Source organism: Ylistrum balloti, unplaced genomic scaffold, assembly GCF_031769215.1.
Source record: "Ylistrum balloti isolate Yb309-2 unplaced genomic scaffold, AGI_CSIRO_Ybal_v1 Utg370928, whole genome shotgun sequence".
NCBI classification, from domain to species: domain Eukaryota; kingdom Metazoa; phylum Mollusca; class Bivalvia; order Pectinida; family Pectinidae; genus Ylistrum; species Ylistrum balloti.
This window is the reverse complement of record NW_026782525.1, coordinates 676,401-697,870: the sequence shown is the minus strand read 5'-3', so window position 1 is coordinate 697,870 and position 21,470 is coordinate 676,401. Positions and strand designations below refer to the sequence as shown.

The 21,470-nt window shown below is 39.9% G+C and overlaps 1 protein-coding gene across 1 annotated transcript in view; it reads right to left on the bottom strand.

The window, feature by feature from the left end:
* Positions 1-3,236: 3,236 nt before the first annotated feature.
* Positions 3,237-21,470, bottom strand: part of LOC132559513 (cytochrome c oxidase assembly protein COX11, mitochondrial-like) — a 51,309-nt gene continuing 33,075 nt past the window's right edge. The window contains exon 6 of the mRNA XM_060224141.1: positions 3,237-3,967. Coding sequence (XP_060080124.1) covers positions 3,815-3,967 — 153 coding nt within the window. The 3' untranslated portion in view covers positions 3,237-3,814. The remainder of the gene's footprint in view (positions 3,968-21,470) is intronic.

The following is a 21,470-nucleotide window of genomic DNA, read 5'->3' as shown; positions in this document are numbered from 1 at the left end:
GGACAAATTGTAACAAAAGTCTCCCTAGAGTGGGGACAAATTGTAACAAAAGTCTCCCTAGAGTGGGGACAAATTGTAACAAAAGTCTCCCTAGAGTGGGGACAAATTGTAACAAAAGTCTCCCTAGAGTGGGGACAAATAGTAACAAAAGTCTCCCTAGAGTGGGGACAAATTGTAACAAAAGTCTCCCTAGAGTGGGGACAAATTGTAACAAAAGTCTCCCTAGAGTGGAGACAAATTGTAACAAAAGTCTCCCTAGAGTGGGGACAAATTGTAACAAAAGTCTCCCTAGAGTGGGGACAAATTGTAACAAAAGTCTCCCTAGAGTGGGGACAAATTGTAACAAAAGTCTCACTAGAGTGGGGACAAATTGTAACAAAAGTCTCCCTAGAGTGGGGACAAATTGTAACAAAAGTCTCACTAGAGTGGGGACAAATTGTAATATAACTGAGTGGGGACAAATTGTCTCCCTAGAGTGGGGACAAATTGTATCAAAAGTCTCCCTAGAGTGGGGACAAATTGTAACAAAAGTCTCCCTAGAGTGGGGACAAATTGTATCAAAAGTCTCCCTAGAGTTGGGAGTCTCCCTAGAGTGGGGACAAATTGTAAGAAAAGTCTACTTAGAGTGGGGACAAATTGTATCAAAAGTCTCCCTAGAGTGGGGACAAATTGTAACAAAAGTCTCCCTAGAGTGGGGACAAATTGTAATATAACTCCCCCTAGAGTGGGGACAAATTGTAACAAAAGAGTGGGGACAAATTGTAACAAAAGTCTCCCTAGAGTGGGGACAAATTGTAACAAAAGTCTCCCTAGAGTGGGGACAAATTGTAACAAAGGTCTCCCTAGAGTGGAGACAAATTGTAACAAAAGTCTCCCTAGAGTGGGGACAAATTGTAACAAAGGTCTCCCTAGAGTGGGGACAAATTGTAACAAAAGTCTCCCTAGAGTGGGGACAAATTGTAACAAAAGTCTCACTAGAGTGGGGACAAATTGTAATATAACTCCCCCTAGAGTGGGGACAAATTGTAACAAAAGTCTCACTAGAGTGGGGACAAATTGTAATATAACTCCCCCTAGAGTGGGGACAAATTGTAATAAAACTCTCCATAGATTTGATCCATAGAGCTCCTCCTCCATCTCCTCCTTCCCCAAGAGTAGAGTTTCTATGACATTGTGTAAGGTTAATCCCCTGCCCTCCATAGAGTGGAGTTGCCTTCCCCTACTCTCCATAGAGAGGAGTGGCTGTGACATTGTATAAGGTTAATCCCCTGTCCCCTTCTCCTGCTCTCCATAGAGAGGAGTGGCTGTGACATTGTATAAGGTTAGTCCCCTGTCCCCTTCCCCTACTCTCCATAGAGAGGAGTGGCTGTGACATTGTATAGGGTTAATCCCCTGTCCCCTTCTCCTGCTCTCCATAGAGAGGAGTGGCTGTGACATTGTGTAAGGTTAGTCCCCTGTCCCCTTCTCCTGCTCTCCATAGAGAGGAGTGGCTGTGACATTGTGTAAGGTTAGTCCCCTATCCCCTTCTCCTGCTCTCCATAGAGAGGAGTGGCTGTGACATTGTATAAGGTTAGTCCCCAGTCCCCTTCCCCTACTCTCCATAGAGAGGAGTGGCTGTGACATTGTATAGGGTTAATCCCCTGTCCCCCTCTCCTCCTCTCCATAGAGAGGAGTGGCTGTGACATTGTGTAAGGTTAGTCCCCTGTCCCCTTCCCCCACTCTCCATAGAGTGGAGTGGCTGTGACATTGTATAAGGTTAGTCCCCTGCCCCCTTCCCCCACTCTCCATAGAGTGGAGTGGCTGTGACATTGTATAAGGTTAGTCCCCTGCCCCCTTCCCCCACTCTCCATAGAGTGGAGTGGCTGTGACATTGTATAAGGTTAGTCCCCTGTCCCCTTCTCCTGCTCTCCATAGAGTGGAGTGGCTGTGACATTGTGTAAGGTTAGTCCCCTGTCCCCTTCCCCCACTCTCCATAGAGAGGAGTGGCTGTGACATTGTATAAGGTTAGTCCCCTGCCCCCTTCTCCTGCTCTCCACAGAGTGGAGTTGCCTCCTCCTCCTTTTCATAGAGTGGAGTTGCAGTGATATTATGCTGATAAAGTCCCCGTGGCCTTTCCCTCCTCACCCTAGAGCAGAGTGGCTGTAATATTGTGTCTGGTAAGGCATTCCATCAGTATTAGTCCACAGGAAGTGTACTTTATCAGTCCTCCGGCTCACTTCCTGTTGACAGGAAGCCATATACAGCTATCTTCCGCTAGACAGCTAATATCAATTGCTGTATTGTTCTACATTTCCGGAATAACTTTATGCATAACAAACTTTTCAAACTTTGCTGATGTTCTGATCTCTGTATCTCATTACAGACATTACCTTTATTTAGACAGTTACCAATTCTGTATTTTGACAACTAAAAATGCAAGCCAAATCTTTTGAATTTTCCATATGTTCTGCTTTAATTAAAACTTAAATCTGAAAGATAACAACCTTCCTAGTATATATCTTTCAAAATTGTCATAAAAGGACATGAATACTGTGAAATAAGTATTACCCTATACTAACAGTGTGTTGACAAGTCTCATTAACAGGTGTTGCTAATGGCTTATTGGAAAGTGCTATTCAGGTTTTATCACATGGTGTTAACATCAAATTCATTAACAGGTTCAGATTACGGGTCTCATAAGAGGGTGTGGCCATAGACTGTAAGCATATGCTTATTTTCATACATGTATCTATTGTACATTGTACTGAATAAAAAGATAAGTTACAAAAAAAATAATAATAATAAGAGGGAGTGACCATAGCAAATAGTGACCATGGTCTCTTTGGGGTTGGTGATTATGGCCTCATTCCAGGATGTGACAGTGATCTCATCAGAGTGTTGACTATGGTCTTATTAGACAGTGTTGAATAGTCTTATAAGTGTGTGGTGGCTATGGTCTCATTAGAGGGAAGTGACCATGACCCATTAGACATTGTTGACAATGGTTTCATTAGAGGGTGTTGACCATGGTCTCATTAGACATTGTTGACCATGGTCTCATTAGAGGGTGGTGACCATGGTCTCATTAGAGGGTGTTGACCATGGTCCCATTAGAGGGTGGTGACCATGGTCATATAAAGGTGTTGCCTATGGTTTCCTAAGATACTATGGTCACCAGCTTTAATAGACTTTGATATAGAACGAAGTATTGTAAGATGGAGCATTTACATGGTGGTAAAGATACTCAATATACTCCGTTTTAATCTAATAATTTATTTTATTCACAAAATCACAGAAAGTTTACAATCACATGTTGTTTCTGCAGTCTTTTTACAATGAATTATGCCCAACACAATAATCAAAGGAGATCAAGCAACTTAGATTACACATATTCCATATCTGTATATCTAATTTATCTTAGACATGAAAAGACACCTGTATGTCAGGTACATTGTGTAGCAATTAGAATTACACCCATCCTGTTACACATCATACTGTTACAGGAACTTCAGTGTTCTAATGGACAGGTTCAATCTACTTATACATCAACAGAGTAGAAATATTTAAAAAGTTGATGTCCTTGAATCAAAACATTTGTCCACATTTCTGTAACAAAATAACAACGAGATGACATCATGTTGTTGAAAGTGATTTGTGTTGAGAAGGAAAGCTGCATCCAGATCACTCGTCCTAAAGTCTGACAAATGAAAACCGTTAAGCATTTACCATGACTTTAGTCACAATGAGTACTGCAGAGTCTACCTGGCCTGTAGACAGCAGCACAAAATGTCTGATTCACCAGAGAGGCATGAAAAATCTCATATTTGACCAGGGGTCAAGATTTTGCTGAATGAAAGCCTGGTAGGGGTAAGTGGAGTCCTGGTTTGGCTTGGAAGAAGGTGTAGGAGAGAACCACATTAGTACAGTCTGCCAGGAAAACGTTGTCATGGAACTCAGGGTCAATGTAGAAAAACACTGGCAAATCCACCTGAAAAATAAACAGCAAATTGTATAATTCTATCAATGATGAATTTGATGACTACAGTACTAAGCATATACACATTCACTATCTGATGGTTTTTTATATATAGAAGAATATGCCGTTATTATGTTAATAAAAGGTCGACATTTCAATGACAGAAGAGATTAGTTTTTATTAGGTTAGAATTAAGAGTGGTTTTAATTTTTTAAGGAGCTTTGATGGACTTCGAAAGCAAACAAATCCAAAAGTTTTGACTGGTTGTCTATGGTCAGAGTTGAGCTAAAGTAACATAAGGTTATGGCATCAACTTAAAAATATAATGCCGGTCATAGGAACACTGGAACGTTGACTTCCTCTCCAGCCATCTTCCACTATCATTCACTGCTGCATCCATCATAATGGTGAAGCATAACGCTCATGAAATAGATATAGACACTTTCCTAACTCATTCCAAATTTTACTTTTAAAATTTCATCAAATTTCCATATAACAAATGTTTGACACAGATTATGTCAATCTGATTTCTTCTGTATTGAATTGATGAAACAATAAAATGTCTACACCTTTTTGTTTTTTTTTGAAAACCATGAAACACACTGACAGGAGGAAAAGCTAACTGAATACCATTTATGACAGCCCTTTCTCAATCTCTTTACTTCAGTTAACATATGTAACATATATCAAGTCTTCCTGTAAAAACTTTCAAATGAACAGTGTTATGGCTTTTCCAGTCCGATATATTTCATAAAAAGTCTCGTACTAGTTTGTTGGTGCACGCGCCTGGTTCCTATCCTAGCTCTCACTGTGGGGTGGCTTTCGTTATCTGAGAATGACTCATTATACAGACAGCACTTCCAGTAAAATTAAAACCAAGAAATCAGCAGGTTTTAGAAGATTGCCTTTTTCTATGGAATGGCATTCAGTCTACCCCTCCTTCATCGTTGAAGAAAAAAAGTTTAGTAAATGAATCATAAAGCAAAGCTTAGTCACAGACGTATGATAACCATTCACAAATGTACAGAAAAAAACTTTTGGAAATTAATTCTAGGGTGCTAACCCAAAGAAATTCTGATAGATTGAGCTGTGACCTTACACGATTACATGTATCTTACAGTGAGGTTTTACAGTGACACTGACATTGGCCCCAACCTCCACATCCATGACAGCTGGTTTGGTGGATTACTGTTTTAGTATGAGCCCATTTTTATCAAATTGTGCTGTAAGTGAACATCTGAACATAGGAAACACTTGAGAATGCAAAAACAAATAAACATCTGCAAGATTCTGAAGTAACCCTGGGTGACATAATCGGATACAATGCAGATGCATTGAGTAAAATGAAGTCTGGCTTGCTGAGCAACCCAGTAAATCACAAGTCATCCACGATACCCTGCTGTTTTTAATTATTCTAACCACTGAACAACCCTGTAAATTTCATGGTTTAAATTCATATTACTGAGAATATACAATATTTGGAACCTGACTTTTTCATTCCCTAATTAAATCACAATGAGTTGATGCTTTATGCCCATGACATCCAGGAAAGGTTGTAGAAGCATTACAGTCCAACTGTTTGGGTCTGCTTTCTCTTCAGGTTGCGTTGATAAAGAAAATAGAAACAAGTCCTTTAGCAACTCATAAGGGTCAGTTAATAATGCCAGTCCCTAGTTCAGGAATTAGATATAAGGGTGAGTTGATGATACCAGTTCTTTGTTCACCAATTAGATATAAGAGAAAGTTATAATGCCAGTCCCTAGTTCAGGAATTAGATGTAAGAGAGAGTTATAATGCCAGTCCCTAGTTCAGGAATTAGATGTAAGAGAAAGTTATAATGCCAGTCCCTAGTTCAGGAATTAGATGTAAGAGAAAGTTATAATGCCAGTCCCTAGTTCAGGAATTAGATATAAGAGAAAGTTATAATGCCAGTCCCTAGTTCAGGAATTAGATGTAAGAGAAAGTTATAATGCCAGTCCCTAGTTCAGGAATTAGATGTAAGAGAAAGTTATAATGCCAGTCCCTAGTTCAGGAATTAGATGTAAGAGAAAGTTATAATGCCAGTCCCTAATTCAGGAATTAGATGTAAGAGAGAGTTATAATGCCAGTCCCTAATTCAGGAATTAGATGTAAGAGAAAGTTATAATGCCAGTCCCTAGTTCAGGAATTAGATGTAAGAGAAAGTTATAATGCCAGTCCCTAATTCAGGAATTAGATGTAAGAGAAAGTTATAATGCCAGTCCCTAATTCAGGAATTAGATGTAAGAGAAAGTTATAATGCCAGTCCCTAATTCAGAGCATGTCCCTTAATTGATACTGACATGAACATTTAAGTTAGCAGCTGAGATATATTTAAAGGAAACTAGAGCCCATGTAGGCAGATTAGGTTGCATTAAACACCAGGATATACAAAAATAAAGTTTCTAGACTTGAAAGAAAACAACCACCATTTCATGTGCAGAGAGAGGTACTTAAATTAAGGATGTCTCAATTTGTCTCTTCTATCAAACATAGATAACCTAAAATACATTTATAGACCTGAAAACTTTTTGACTAGTAAACAAAAAGATATCATACTGATTGCTCAAATATTAATTAGAACTGGCCAGAACTGGTAAGTGAAAAATTTTAATTGTTACCACTGAAAAAACAAGTGTTAAAGGCACACCAAAATATATCAATTTGACTTGTCCCGAAATGGCCAGTGATAAGTGAAAAATTTTAATTGTTACCACTGAAAAAACAAGTGTTAAAGGCACACCAAAATACATCAATCTGACCTGTCCGGAACTGGCCAGTGGTAAGTGAAAAATTTTAATTGTTACCACTGAAAAATCAAGTGTTAAAGGCACACCAAAATATATCAATCTGACTTGTCCCGAAATGGCCAGTGATAAGTGAAAAATTTTAATTGTTACCACTGAAAAAACAAGTGTTAAAGGCACACCAAAATACATCAATCTGACCTGTCCGGAACTGGCCAGTGGTAAGTGAAAAATTTTAATTGTTACCACTGAAAAATCAAGTGTTAAAGGCACACCAAAATATATCAATCTGACTTGTCCCGAAATGGCCAGTGATAAGTGAAAAATTTTAATTGTTACCACTGAAAAATCAAGTGTTAAAGGCACACCAAAATATATCAATCTGACCTGTCATGATAAATCTATGGCTGTGAAATGATAAAGACTGATCCTAAATTTTTTTAATTCATATTTGAACATTTTTCATATTACTGTGGTTATGATGTGTTGTACTGATGTAAGGTTTACTGTGTTGTACTGTTGTAAGGTTTACTGTGTTGTATTGTTATAGGTGTAGTGTAATACATTGTTATAGGTATAGTGTGGTGTACTGTTTTTAGGTATTGTACTGGGTGATATTGTATTCAGTTTATCACTGGTTGCAAAAGTTTGTATTCTACACCGCATAGATCCCACGATCTCTCCCTCTAAACACTTTGACAGATTGTCCTAAGGAGCTGTGACCTAAATACCTACAAAATTGGAGACAATTATCATCTCCTCGAATCAGGGAACCCTATGTAAGTAAAGCTTAGTAAACACAAACAATTCAGCCAGAAAAACTGGCTAAAAATAACAAATATAAACCTTCATCACCTCATAAACAAGTTTTCCTGAAGCAGCCAACCATAACAGTTCCAACGAGCTGGTTTGTTAATAGATGTTTAGGAAGAATATCTTCTACCCACTATGAATGAGAAACTAGGTGAATTTGAAAAAAAAAATCTATTTAAAGGTTATACTGAAATAGAAAAGACTGGTTTACACATTTTAAATGTTGGTTTGAAACTGTATTAAAGTAAAAGAATGAAATGTAGTGATTCCAGATGTTTCCCACCACTTGACACCCGTTTCTGACTCCAGACTTGGAATGTAACTTACAATTTGATACCCCCTCTTAGTAAACCATCTTAATAGGTCAACATATTGAAAGTGTTTAACAAACATAACATGATCTCCACACCAGACTTCTGTCAGATACAGATCTTAAAATCCTACATTACTAATAACCAAATGTCACAATATTTTAAATGGAGGTACAGCTGGTTTTCAGAAATGACACGTACATTAACTTGAATTTGACCGGTCTGAACACACAAATACTGCAGGGTTAAATGCTGACCTTGAAGGAGGTTTAACCTTGATGAAGTGAACACCTGTGGCAAAAATAGACGATAACTACCAGAATTCTATACCTAGAGCTCAATGTAAACAACAGGTAGCAGAGAGGTGAGAATGAAATTAAATCTGTGTTCCAAATTAATGGTATATCAAAGTCAACCATTTACAGACCATAATACTTCTATATCAGCCAACACTGAACTCTTTTTCGGTATAAATCAGGACAATCCCAGCTCCAAACTTGATCCAAACTTCATTTTCTACACAACCTGTTCAGTCCCCCTACCCTTGCTCCCAAGATCTAGATCAGTCTGTGGGTTTATAAGGATGAAGGTACATCAGGGTAACTTTATGGAAGTCTATAATTGATATCAATTATACATAATTTGACATCCTCTATAGTCAATAACTGTCACGCACATGTATAATTATGTGATTTTACTGAATTTAATTCACCAAACAAAAGCAAATAAAGATTTTTTCTAGTCTAACACAACAAACAGGCACACCAATGATTGAATTCCTTATTGAACAAATGACTCCAACATCTAATTTCACCTTTTCCTAAGTATTGATATCAGTTTTAAAGCATGAACGATATTTCATAAAACGTCTGAAAACTCACAAGTACTTTATCACCTGGTTTACTAAAACTGCTCTATTGTAAGGTAGTTATAACTATGTACCAAAGAATGAGGTTAAGGAAATGCAAACATATTTTAACAGCCTACCACACTCACAATATTATCTTTCAAAGTTGAAATTTAATAGCTTTTGATTAAGAGTGCCATTTAAATAAAGAAAACCCTAAACATTAAAATTAGCCCAATTGTGAAGGAATTTTCGCTTCCTACTTGAAGTGTTCAAGGTGAAGTTTGAGTTCTAGCAGCTGTATATCTAAAACTACCATACAAATGAAACCATTTCAGGGTTGGTTAAATAGTTAGTATCACCTACTGCTGTTGTTTTATCTGATAGTTTGAGATAGTCAGGGAACAACAGCTGACCCCAGAAATCTCCTCCCATAAGGCATCACTTTGTGTCTGTTACAGGCTTCTCTGTATCAATTTGTCAAACAGCTGATTTTGAACGATACATACACAGATACTTAACTAACCTATTCAACTTATCTTTCTATAGTAATTTGTATAGTTCAGAATAGAAAGTAAGTTTATCTCAGGCGATTTGCACTTTAATCTATCATACCAAAAGTGTTACACAAAAACTGTTTGGTTGATAGGTAATACATACTATTCAAAAATATAAAATCGCTATCACTCCCGACTTGCACTTTCAACCATCATATGCATATCATTGCATCCCCAGGCCATACTGTTTCCGTGCTTTCTATCCCATATCATACTGTTTCCATGCAGTTTATCTCCAGCTCTACTGTTTCCATGCATTCTGTCCTCAGTCAACCTGGTTCCATGCAGTTTATCTCCAGCTGTACTGTTTCCATGCATTCTATCCTCAGCCAACCTGTTTCCATGCAGTTTATACCCAGCTGTACTGTTTCCATGCATTCTGTCCTCAGCCAACCTGTTTCCATGCAGTTTATCCCCAGCTGTACTGTTTCCATGCATTCTGTCCTCAGCCAACCTGTTTCCATGCAGTTTATCCCAAGCTGTACTGTTTCCATGCATTCTGTCCTCAGCCAACCTGTTTAATGCAGTTTTTCCCCAGCTCTACTGTTTCCATACATTCTGTCCTCAGCCAACCTGTTTCCATGCAGTTTATCTCCAGCTGTACTGTTTCCATGCATTCTGTCCTCAGCCAACCTGTTTCCATGCAGTTTACCCCCAGCTGTACTGTTTCCATGCATTCTGTCCTCAGCCAACCTGTTTCCATGCAGTTTATCCCCAGCTGTACTGTTTCCATGCATTCTGTCCTCAGCCAACCTGTTTCCATGCAGTTTATCTCCAGCTGTACTGTTTCCATGCATTCTGTCCTCAGCCAACCTGTTTCCATGCAGTTTATCTCCAGCTGTACTGTTTCCATGCATTCTGTCCTCAGCCAACCTGTTTCCATGCAGTTTATCCCCAGCTGTACTGTTTCCATGCATTCTGTCCTCAGCCAACCTGTTTCCATGCAGTTTATCCCCAGCTGTACTGTTTCCATGCATTCTATCCTCAGCCAACCTGTTTCCATGCAGTTTATCTCCAGCTGTACTGTTTCCATGCATTCTGTCCTCAGCCAACCTGTTTCCATGCAGTTTATCCCCAGCTGTACTGTTTCCATGCATTCTGTCCTCAGCCAACCTGTTTCCATGCAGTTTATCCCAAGCTGTACTGTTTCCATGCATTCTATCCTCAGCCAACCTGTTTCCATGCAGTTTATCTCCAGCTGTACTGTTTCCATGCATTCTGTCCTCAGCCAACCTGTTTCCATGCAGTTTATCCCAAGCTGTACTGTTTCCATGCATTCTGTCCTCAGCCAACCTGTTTCCATGCAGTTTATCCCCAGCTGTACTGTTTCCATGCATTCTATCCTCAGCCAACCTGTTTCCATGCAGTTTATCTCCAGCTGTACTGTTTCCATGCATTCTGTCCTCAGCCAACCTGTTTCCATGCAGTTTATCCCCAGCTGTACTGTTTCCATGCATTCTGTCCTCAGCCAACCTGTTTCCATGCAGTTTATCCCCAGCTGTACTGTTTCCATGCATTCTGTCCTCAGCCAACCTGTTTCCATGCAGTTTATCCCCAGCTGTACTGTTTCCATGCATTCTGTCCTCAGCCAACCTGTTTCCATGCAGTTTATCTGCAGCCATGTCTCCAAGCATTCTATCCATAGCCATAATGTTTCCATGCATACTATTCCTAGTTATACTGTTTCCATGCTTTACATCCCCAGTCTCACAGTTTCCATGTTTTATATTCTATCCCCAGTCAGACTTTATCCTTTATTATTTCTATACTACTCATACTATATCCACACTCTCTACCATTATGTACCTAAGTTGAAATCCTTGGCCTACTCTCTCCATCAGCTACCATATAGTACCCTAAACCTTTATGTACCCAAGTCAGAGCCCCATGGTCTTCTTATTTTTAAGTATTCATACTCTCTATCCTGTTTGTACCAGAGTCAGAAACCTGGGGCCACCATACTATCTAATGAGTTAGAATTCTATAACAATTTCTTCAACTCTTAGCATCCATACTCTCTACTCTGTATGTAAGAATGTAGTCAAGTTCCTTTCTCAGTTACCAACTCTCTTCCCTATAAGTTCCTTTCTCAGTTACCAACTCTCTTCCCTATAAGTTCCTTTCTCAGTTACCAACTCTCTTCCCTATAAGTCCCTTTCTCAGTTACCAACTCCCTTCCCTATAAGTCCCTTTCTCAGTTACCAACTCCCTTCCCTATAAGTCCCTTTCTCAGTTACCAACTCCCTTCCCTATAAGTCCCTTTCTCAGTTACCAACTCCCTTCCCTATAAGTCCCTTTCTCAGTTACCAACTCCCTTCCCTATAAGTCCCTTTCTCAGTTACCAACTCTCTTCCCTATAAGTCCCTTTCTCAGTTACCAACTCCCTTCCCTATAAGTCCCTTTCTCAGTTACCAACTCCCTTCCCTGTAAGTCCCTTTCTCAGTTACCAACTCCCTTCCCTATAAGTCCCTTTCTCAGTTAACAACTCCCTTCCCTATAAGTCCCTTTCTCAGTTACCAACTCCCTTCCCTATAAGTCCCTTTCTCAGTTACCAACTCCCTTCCCTATTAGTATGTATCTCAGAGTCAACACATTCTACCATGTTTGTAGCCAGTCATGGTTATATCATTCTCTGGGATTATTCTGTTGCCTCTACCCATACTGTCAACAGTAAATGGTCAAATTCATAAGAAAGTTCCTTATAACATCTGTAATATATTGTGTAGTTAAGTATAAGGGGCTGTTGTTTCTGGCCTGTACTGTGATGACATTGTGTATAAACATGTGTGGAAGGAGAAGGTTACACCTGATTTATGTGTTATAGATCATTAAATAGTCTGTAAGACCCATAGTGATTCATAAAACACATCTGTTTCTAAGCACAATTTGTCTTACACTTTGGAAACATTGAGCCAAGTATCGTAGAATAATAACACTTCTGAGGGTGAGTTACTATGGAAATAGTAGGTAGAGCCTGAATTTTAGAAGGGTTTTTTGGGAGAGGTTAGGTTTGTGAAAACATGTACAATCTTCTGACTAATCACTTGGAAAGAAATCAGCCAATTATCAGCATAGATATTAGATAGCAAACTGGCTCCTGTCTCTAGAAAATCTATATTACATATATAAAATTGAGTTTTATATATAGCATCTAACACTGTACAGGGTCTCACCATAACGTTACATATAGCATCTAATACTGTACAGGGTCTCACCATAACATCACATATAACACTGTACAGGGTCTCACCATAACGTTACATATAGCATCTAACACTGTACAGGGTCTCACCATAACGTTACATATAGCATCTAACACTGTACAGGGTCTCACCATAACGTTACATATAGCATCTAACACTGTACAGGGTCTCACCATAACATCACATATAACATCTAACACTGTACAGGGTCTCACCATAACATCTACCACTGTACAGGGTCTCACCATAACGTTACATATAGCATCTAACACTGTACAGGGTCTCAACATAACATCACATATAGCATCTAACACTGTACAGGGTCTCACCATAACATCTAACACTGTACAGGGTCTCACCATAACATCTAACACTGTACAGGGTCTCACCATAACATCACATATAACATCTAACACTGTACAGGGTCTCACCATAACATCACATATAACATCTAACACTGTACAGGGTCTCACCATAACATTCTAACACTGTACAGGGTCTCACCATAACATCTAACACTGTACAGGGTCTCACCATAACATCACATATAACATCTAACACTGTACAGGGTCTCACCATAACATCACATAAAACACTGTACAGGGTCTCACCGTAACATCTAACACTGTACAGGGTCTCACCATAACATCTAACACTGTACAGGGTCTCACCATAACATCACATAAAACACTGTACAGGGTCTCACCGTAACATCTAACACTGTACAGGGTCTCACCATAACATCACATATAACATTCTAACACTGTACAGGGTCTCACCATAACATCACATATAACATTCTAACACTGTACAGGGTCTCACCATAACATCACATATAACATCTAACACTGTACAGGGTCTCACCATAACATCACATATAACATCTAACACTGTACAGGATCTCACCATAACATCTAACACTGTACAGGGTCTCACCATAACATCTAACACTGTACAGGGTCTCACCATAACATCTAACACTGTACAGGGTCTCACCATAACATCTAACACTGTACAGGGTCTCACCATAACATCACATAAAACACTGTACAGGGTCTCACCGTAACATCTAACACTGTACAGGGTCTCACCATAACATCACATATAACATTCTAACACTGTACAGGGTCTCACCATAACATCTAACACTGTACAGGGTCTCACCATAACATCTAACACTGTACAGGGTCTCACCATAACATCTAACACTGTACAGGGTCTCACCATAACATCTAACACTGTACAGGGTCTCACCAACATAACATCTAACATCTAACACTGTACAGGGTCTCACCTCACCATAACATCACATAAAACACTGTACAGGGTCTCACCATAACATCTAACAATGTACAGGGTCTCACCATAACATCTAACACTGTACAGGGTCTCACCGTAACATCTAACACTGTACAGGGTCTCACCATAACATCTAACACTGTACAGGGTCTCACCATAACATCTAACACTGTACAGGATCTCACCATAACATCTAACACTGTACAGGGTCTCACCATAACATCACATTTAACATCTAACACTGTACAGGGTCTCACCATAACATCTAACACTGTACAGGGTCTCACCATAACATCACATATAACACTGTACAGGGTCTCACCATAACATCACATATAACACTGTACAGGGTCTCACCATAACATCACATATAACATCTAACACTTTATAGGGTCTCAACATAACATCACATATAACATCTAACACTGTACAGGGTCTCACCATAACATCTAACACTGTACAGGGTCTCACCATAACATCTAACACTGTACAGGGTCTCACCATAACATCACATCTAACACTGTACAGGGTCTCACCATAACATCACATCTAACATCTAACACTTTATAGGGTCTCGTTATGACTTAATTATCTTTATATCCTCTGTATGATATCTAACACTGTAAAGGGTCTTGACATGACTCATTGTTAACTGACATTAATAATCTATTAAATCTATCTGAAGTACATTTTATCACACAGGTGAATAGTTGATAATGTTTAACAATGATGTGTTTTTTTTTTTATTCAACATTTCCTCCTAGCTTGAGTCACCGGAATCGTGAACCCCTGAAGTTTCACTACTTCATAGCCTCGACTATTTCTTCACACAGATGAGAAATCTGTTGATGTAAAATCAACATGAAAAGTGGATCTATATTTCAGCACAAGTAGACATCACATGGATATTGTAGTAGTAAGTAAGTAAGTACTACCTATATCAAACTACAGAATACAAATGATTCTAATGTTCTAAACAAATGTTTTATCATGGAAATTCTCTATGTAAATTATATTTCAGAAAAATTGGTTTTTGAACTGAAAATATCTTATCTTAATTTTAATCTGTGTATAGTTATATATCAATTCAAACATTTTAAAAAATGTCTTTATGAAAGTGGACCAGGATTTTTGCTAATCTACTACACATTAAATTATACAGAGGTTTTTTGCTATCACTGTGAAGCCTTGGATAAGGTCCCTTGTATATTAGATCTGATGACTTCCCATCATTACATCGTTACTTTAGAAACCTCTACACAGCATACCTATATTGCCATGGCTATCAGTCACAACATTATCACAGGTGTTTAGGAGCTGTAAGACAGGTGTATTGTGATACAGAATTCTTAATATAACAACTGATAGGTTGTTTTGGATATATTCTACTATTACTTCTACCCCTTTCCACAAATTGATTTTGATACCTTCTCCTACATGAAATTTGAAAAGGATCTACCCCTCCATCCCCTACATGCTGTTTCAACTGTAACAATAATAACAGCTATTTTCAGAAAAGTAATTCTTAAGACAAAAAATCAGTTACCATAGTAACATACTGTTTGTCCCACTATACTAATGCTTTATTCTTTGGGACACATTTTCCCTGTCTGAGACTTGAGCATTAGATAGTCATGTTTGTAATTTGTTCATCAAGAAAGGTCTTCAGCACAGCTGACAGTGATAGCTGCTTAACTAGATCTGAACACAGGGAATGCTAATGTAGCAAGTCTGTCTAGCCCATAAAATATGGGCTCCACAACATAGGGCCCTATCTTACTTAAAAAATCTGGCTGGCCAAACAGCAAAGTCATAAGGTTATAAAACACAGACACAATCAAACATGTGATCTGTTCTTTAATTCAGACCAAACACCGGACCAGTCTGCATATAAGGTCCTGTGCTGCCTAAAAAGGGCCAGCCAAAACACAGAGCCAGGTCATTAGCACATATAACACAGAAAACCAAACACAAGATTTTCTTGACAAAAAAAAAACATGTCTAGCCAAACACTGGGACAAACCAAACACATAGACAAGGACTTGTGCTTAAACTATGGTGAAACACTGACCAGTTATATGGACCTGTACCTTGACTACAAACACGGACCAGTTATATGGACTTTGACTACAGTCAAACACAGACCATTTACATGGATCTTTACCTTGACTACAGCCAAACACAGACCAGTTATATGGACTTTGACTACAACCAAACACGGACCAGTTATATGGACCTGTACCTTGACTACAAACACAGACCAGTTATATGGACTTTGACTACAAACACAGACCAGTTATATGGACTTTGACTACAGTCAAACACAGACCATTTACATGGATCTTTACCTTGACTACGGCCAAACACAGACCAGTTATATGGACTTTGACTACAACCAAACACGGACCAGTTATATGGACCTTGACTACAGTCAAATACAGACCAGTTATATGGACCTTGACTACAGTCAAACACAGACCAGTTGTATGGACCTTGACTACAGTCAAACACAGACCAGTTATATGGACCTTGACTACAGTCAAACACAGACCATTTACATGGATCTTTACCTTGACTACAGTCAAACACAGACCATTTACATGGATCTTTACCTTGACTACAGCAAAACACAGACCAGTTATATGGACCTTGACTACAGTCAAACACAAGACCAGTTATATGGACCTGTACCTTGACTACAGTCAAACACAGACCAGTTATATGGACCTTGACTACAGTCAAATACAGACCAGTTATATGGACCTTGACTACAGTCAAACACAGACCAGTTATATGGACCTTGACTACAGTCAAACACAGACCAGTTATATGGACCTTGACTACAGTCAAATACAGACCAGTTATATGGACCTTGACTACAGTCAAACACAGACCAGTTATATGGACCTGACCTTGACAGTCAAACACAGACCAGTTATATGGACCTTGACTACAGTCAAACACAGACCATTTACATGGATCTTTACCTTGACTACAGTCAAACACAGACCATTTACATGGATCTTTACCTTGACTACAGTCAAACACAGACCATTTACATGGATCTTTACCTTGACTACAGCCAAACACAGACCATTTACATGGATCTTTACCTTGACTACAGCCAAACACGGACCAGTTATATGGACCTTGACTACAGTCAAACACAGACCATTTACATGGATCTTTACCTTGACTACAGCCAAACACGGACCAGTTATATGGACCTTGACTACAGTCAAACACAGACCATTTACATGGATCTTTACCTTGACTACAGTCAAACACAGACCAGTTATATGGACCTTGACTACAGTCAAACACAGACCATTTACATGGATCTTTACCTTGACTACAGTCAAACACAGACCAGTTATATGGACCTTGACTACAGTCAAACACAGACCATTTACATGGATCTTTACCTTGACTACAGTCAAACACAGACCAGTTGTATGGACCTGTACCTTGACTACAGTCAAACACAGACCAGTTGTATGGACCTTGAATACAGTCAAACACAGACCAGTTATATGGACCTTGACTACAGTCAAACACAGACCAGTTATATGGACCTTGACTACAGTCAAACACAGACAGGTATATGGACCTATACCTTGACTACAGTCACAGACCAGTTATATGGACCTTGACTACAGTCAAACACAGACCAGTTATATGGACCTGTACCTTCACTACAGTCAAACACAGACCAGTTATATGGACCTTGACTACAGTCAAACACAAGACCAGTTATATGGACCTGTACCTTGACTACAGTCAAACACAGACCAGTTATATGGACCTTGACTACAGTCAAACACAGACCAGTTATATGGACCTGTACCTTGACTACAGTCAAACACAGACCAGTTATATGGACCTTGACTACAGTCAAACACAGACCAGTTATATGGACCTGTACCTTGACTACAGTCAAACACAGACCAGTTATATGGACCTTGACTACAGTCAAACACAGACCAGTTATATGGACCTGTACCTTGACTACAGTCAAACACAGACCAGTTATATGGACCTTGACTACAGTCAAACACAGACCAGTTATATGGACCTATACCTTGACTACAAACACAGACCAGTTATATGGACCTTGACTACAGTCAAACACAGACCAGTTATATGGACCTATACCTTGACTACAAACACAGACCAGTTATATGGACCTTGACTACAGTCAAACACAGACCATTTATATGGACCTTGACTACAGTCAAACACAAACAGGTATATGGACCTTGACTACAAACACAGATCAGTTATATGGACCTGTACCTTGACTACAAACACAGACCAGTTATATGGACCTTGACTACAAACACAGACCAGTTATATGGACCTATGCCTTAACCCGCCAAGCATGGGGACAAGGCATTAGTCTAACTACAAAACAACCAAACACATGTATCTGTGCTTTCAGTAAGGCCAGCTAAACACAGGAATCTGTCTAGCCTGTTAAAACTCTGCCAAACATAGGAACTGTCTGCTTGAACATGACTCAACAATAACTGGCAACACACAAAAAGATAAATTTGATTTTGGATGCAAAAAGATTAAATTACCATAGTGAGAAATTACTTCGAAAGAAATGATGACTTCGCAAAACCCAATAGCATTGAAGACTGGTGTGAGTCATGAAAAACAATCTATTCCATTGTTAACAGTGGAATTGGCAGGATCTATATTGTTGTTTTTGTAAATTATGTGACATCTTCCATCTTCACCCATATAAAAAAAGCCCTAATAAACTTCAACATATGTTACTACATGAGTGAGTGTCTGAATTAACAAAGAGCACAAAAGATGACCTCAAGTTTGTTGTTTTATTTACAAGAACTGATTTCTAACTTATTAGATTATTACATCAAATCTGATCAAATTCACATAAAATATAACAAATATACTGAGTCACTCAAATCACAACCACTACAACCATCTAGACATGTTTTGGACATCTCAGTCTCCCCAACAACAGAGAGACAGTACTAATTGTATGGTGTTGTAAATACATGTTGTTGTTATGTATGAGGTCCCTACTTTAAGGTACCGGTAATAGGTACCAGTATATATTTCAGACTGCTACGTAATTAAGAAGTTCAACTTTTATGTAATTAAACAGTACACTCTATATTTACATGCCACACATGAATCTAAATCAGCAGCCTTGGAATTTGCCAAACATGTGTATGTTATCATCGGGGTTGACCCCTGTCACTGAGGTCACAGTCTGCACACCTTATCTGACACCTCCACACTAGATGGGACTTATCTTCACTTCTCCATCTCCATTCCCCATTTCCACCATCCTCTAACTTTCACCATCCTCTTCCTCTCTCTAACTTGCACCAACATCTCCCCTTCTTTAACTTCCACCATCCTCACTCGATCAGTAGCTTCCATCATCCTCTCCACCTCTCTAACTTCACTGTCCTCTCCCAATCTGTAACTCCCACTATCCTCTCCCAATCTGTAACTCCCACTATCCTCTCCCAATCTGTAACTCCCACTATCCTCTCCCAATCTGTAACTCCCACTATCCTCTCCCAATCTGTAACTCCCACTATCCTCTCCCAATCTCTAACTCCCACTATCCTCTCCCAATCTGTAACTCCCACTATCCTCTCCCAATCTCTAACTCCCACTATCCTCTCCCAATCTCTACCTCCCACTATCCTCTCCCAATCTCTAACTCCCACTATCCTCTCCCAATATCTAACTCCCACTGTCCTCTCCCAATCTGTAACTCCCACTATCCTCTCCCAATCTGTAACTCCCACTGTCCTCTCCCAATCTGTAACTCCCACTATCCTCTCCCAATCTGTAACTCCCACTATCCTCTCCCAATCTGTAACTCCCACTATCCTCTCCCAATCAATAACTCCCACTATCCTCTCCCAATCTGTAACTCCCACTATCCTCTCCCAATCTCTACCTCCCACTATCCTCTCCCAATCTGTAACTCCCACTATCCTCTCCCAATCTCTAACTCCCACTATCCTCTCCCAATCTGTAACTCCCACTATCCTCTCCCAATATCTAACTCCCACTGTCCTCTCCCAATCTGTAACTCCCACTATCCTCTCCCAATCTGTAACTCCCACTGTCCTCTTCCAATCTCTACCTCCCACTATCCTCTCCCAATCAATAACTCCCACTATCCTCTCCCAATCTCTAACTCCCACTATCCTCTCCCAATATCTAACTCCCACTGTCCTCTCCCAATCTGTAACTCCCACTATCCTCTCCCAATCTGTAACTCCCACTGTCCTCTCCCAATCTGTAACTCCCACTATCCTCTCCCAATCTGTAACTCCCACTATCCTCTCCCAATCTGTAACTCCCACTATCCTCTCCCAATCTCTACCTCCCACTATCCTCTCCCAATCTGTAACTCCCACTATCCTCTCCCAATCTCTACCTCCCACTATCCTCTCCCAATCTGTAACTCCCACTATCCTCTCCCAATCTGTAACTCCCACTGTCCTCTCTCAATCTGTAACTCCCACTGTCCTCTCCCAATCTGTAACTCCCACTATCCTCTCCCAATCTGTAACTCCCACTATCCTCTCCCAATCTGTAACTCCCACTATCCTCTCCCAATCAATAACTCCCACTATCCTCTCCCAATCAATAACTCCCACTATCCTCTCCCAATCTGTAACTCCCACTATCCTCTCCCAATCTGTAACTCCCACTATCCTCTCCCAATCTGTAACTCCCACTATCCTCTCCCAATCTCTACCTCCCACTATCCTCTCCCAATCTGTAACTCCCACTATCCTCTCCCAATCTGTAACTCCCACTATCCTCTCCCAATCTGTAACTCCCACTATCCTCTCCCAATCAATAACTCCCACTATCCTCTCCCAATCAATAACTCCCACTATCCTCTCCCAATCTGTAACTCCCACTATCCTCTCCCAATCTGTAACTCCCACTATCCTCTCCCAATCTGTAACTCCCACTATCCTCTCCCAATCTCTACCTCCCACTATCCTCTCCCAATCTGTAACTCCCACCTCTCCCAATCTGTAACTCCCACTATCCTCTCCCAATCTGTAACTCCCACTATCCTCTCCCAATCTGTAACTCCCACTATCCTCTCCCAATCAATAACTCCCACTATCCTCTCCCAATCAATAACTCCCACTATCCTCTCCCAATCTGTAACTCCCACTATCCTCTCCCAATCTGTAACTCCCACTATCCTCTCCCAATCTGTAACTCCCACTATCCTCTCCCAATCTCTACCTCCCACTATCCTCTCCCAATCTGTAACTCCCACTATCCTCTCCCAATCTGTAACTCCCACTATCCTCTCCCAATCTGTAACTCCCACTATCCTCTCCCAATCAATAACTCCCACTATCCTCTCCCAATCTGTAACTCCCACTATCCTCTCCCAATCTCTACCTCCCACTATCCTCTCCCAATCTGTAACTCCCACTATCCTCTCCCAATCTCTACCTCCCACTATCCTCTCCCAATCTGTAACTCCCACTATCCTCTCCCAATATCTAACTCCCACTGTCCTCTCCCAATCTGTAACTCCCACTATCCTCTCCCAATCTGTAACTCCCACTATCCTCTCCCAATCTGTAACTCCCACTATCCTCTCCCAATCAATAACTCCCACTATCCTCTCCCAATCTCTAACTCCCACTATCCTCTCCCAATCTGTAACTCCCACTATCCTCTC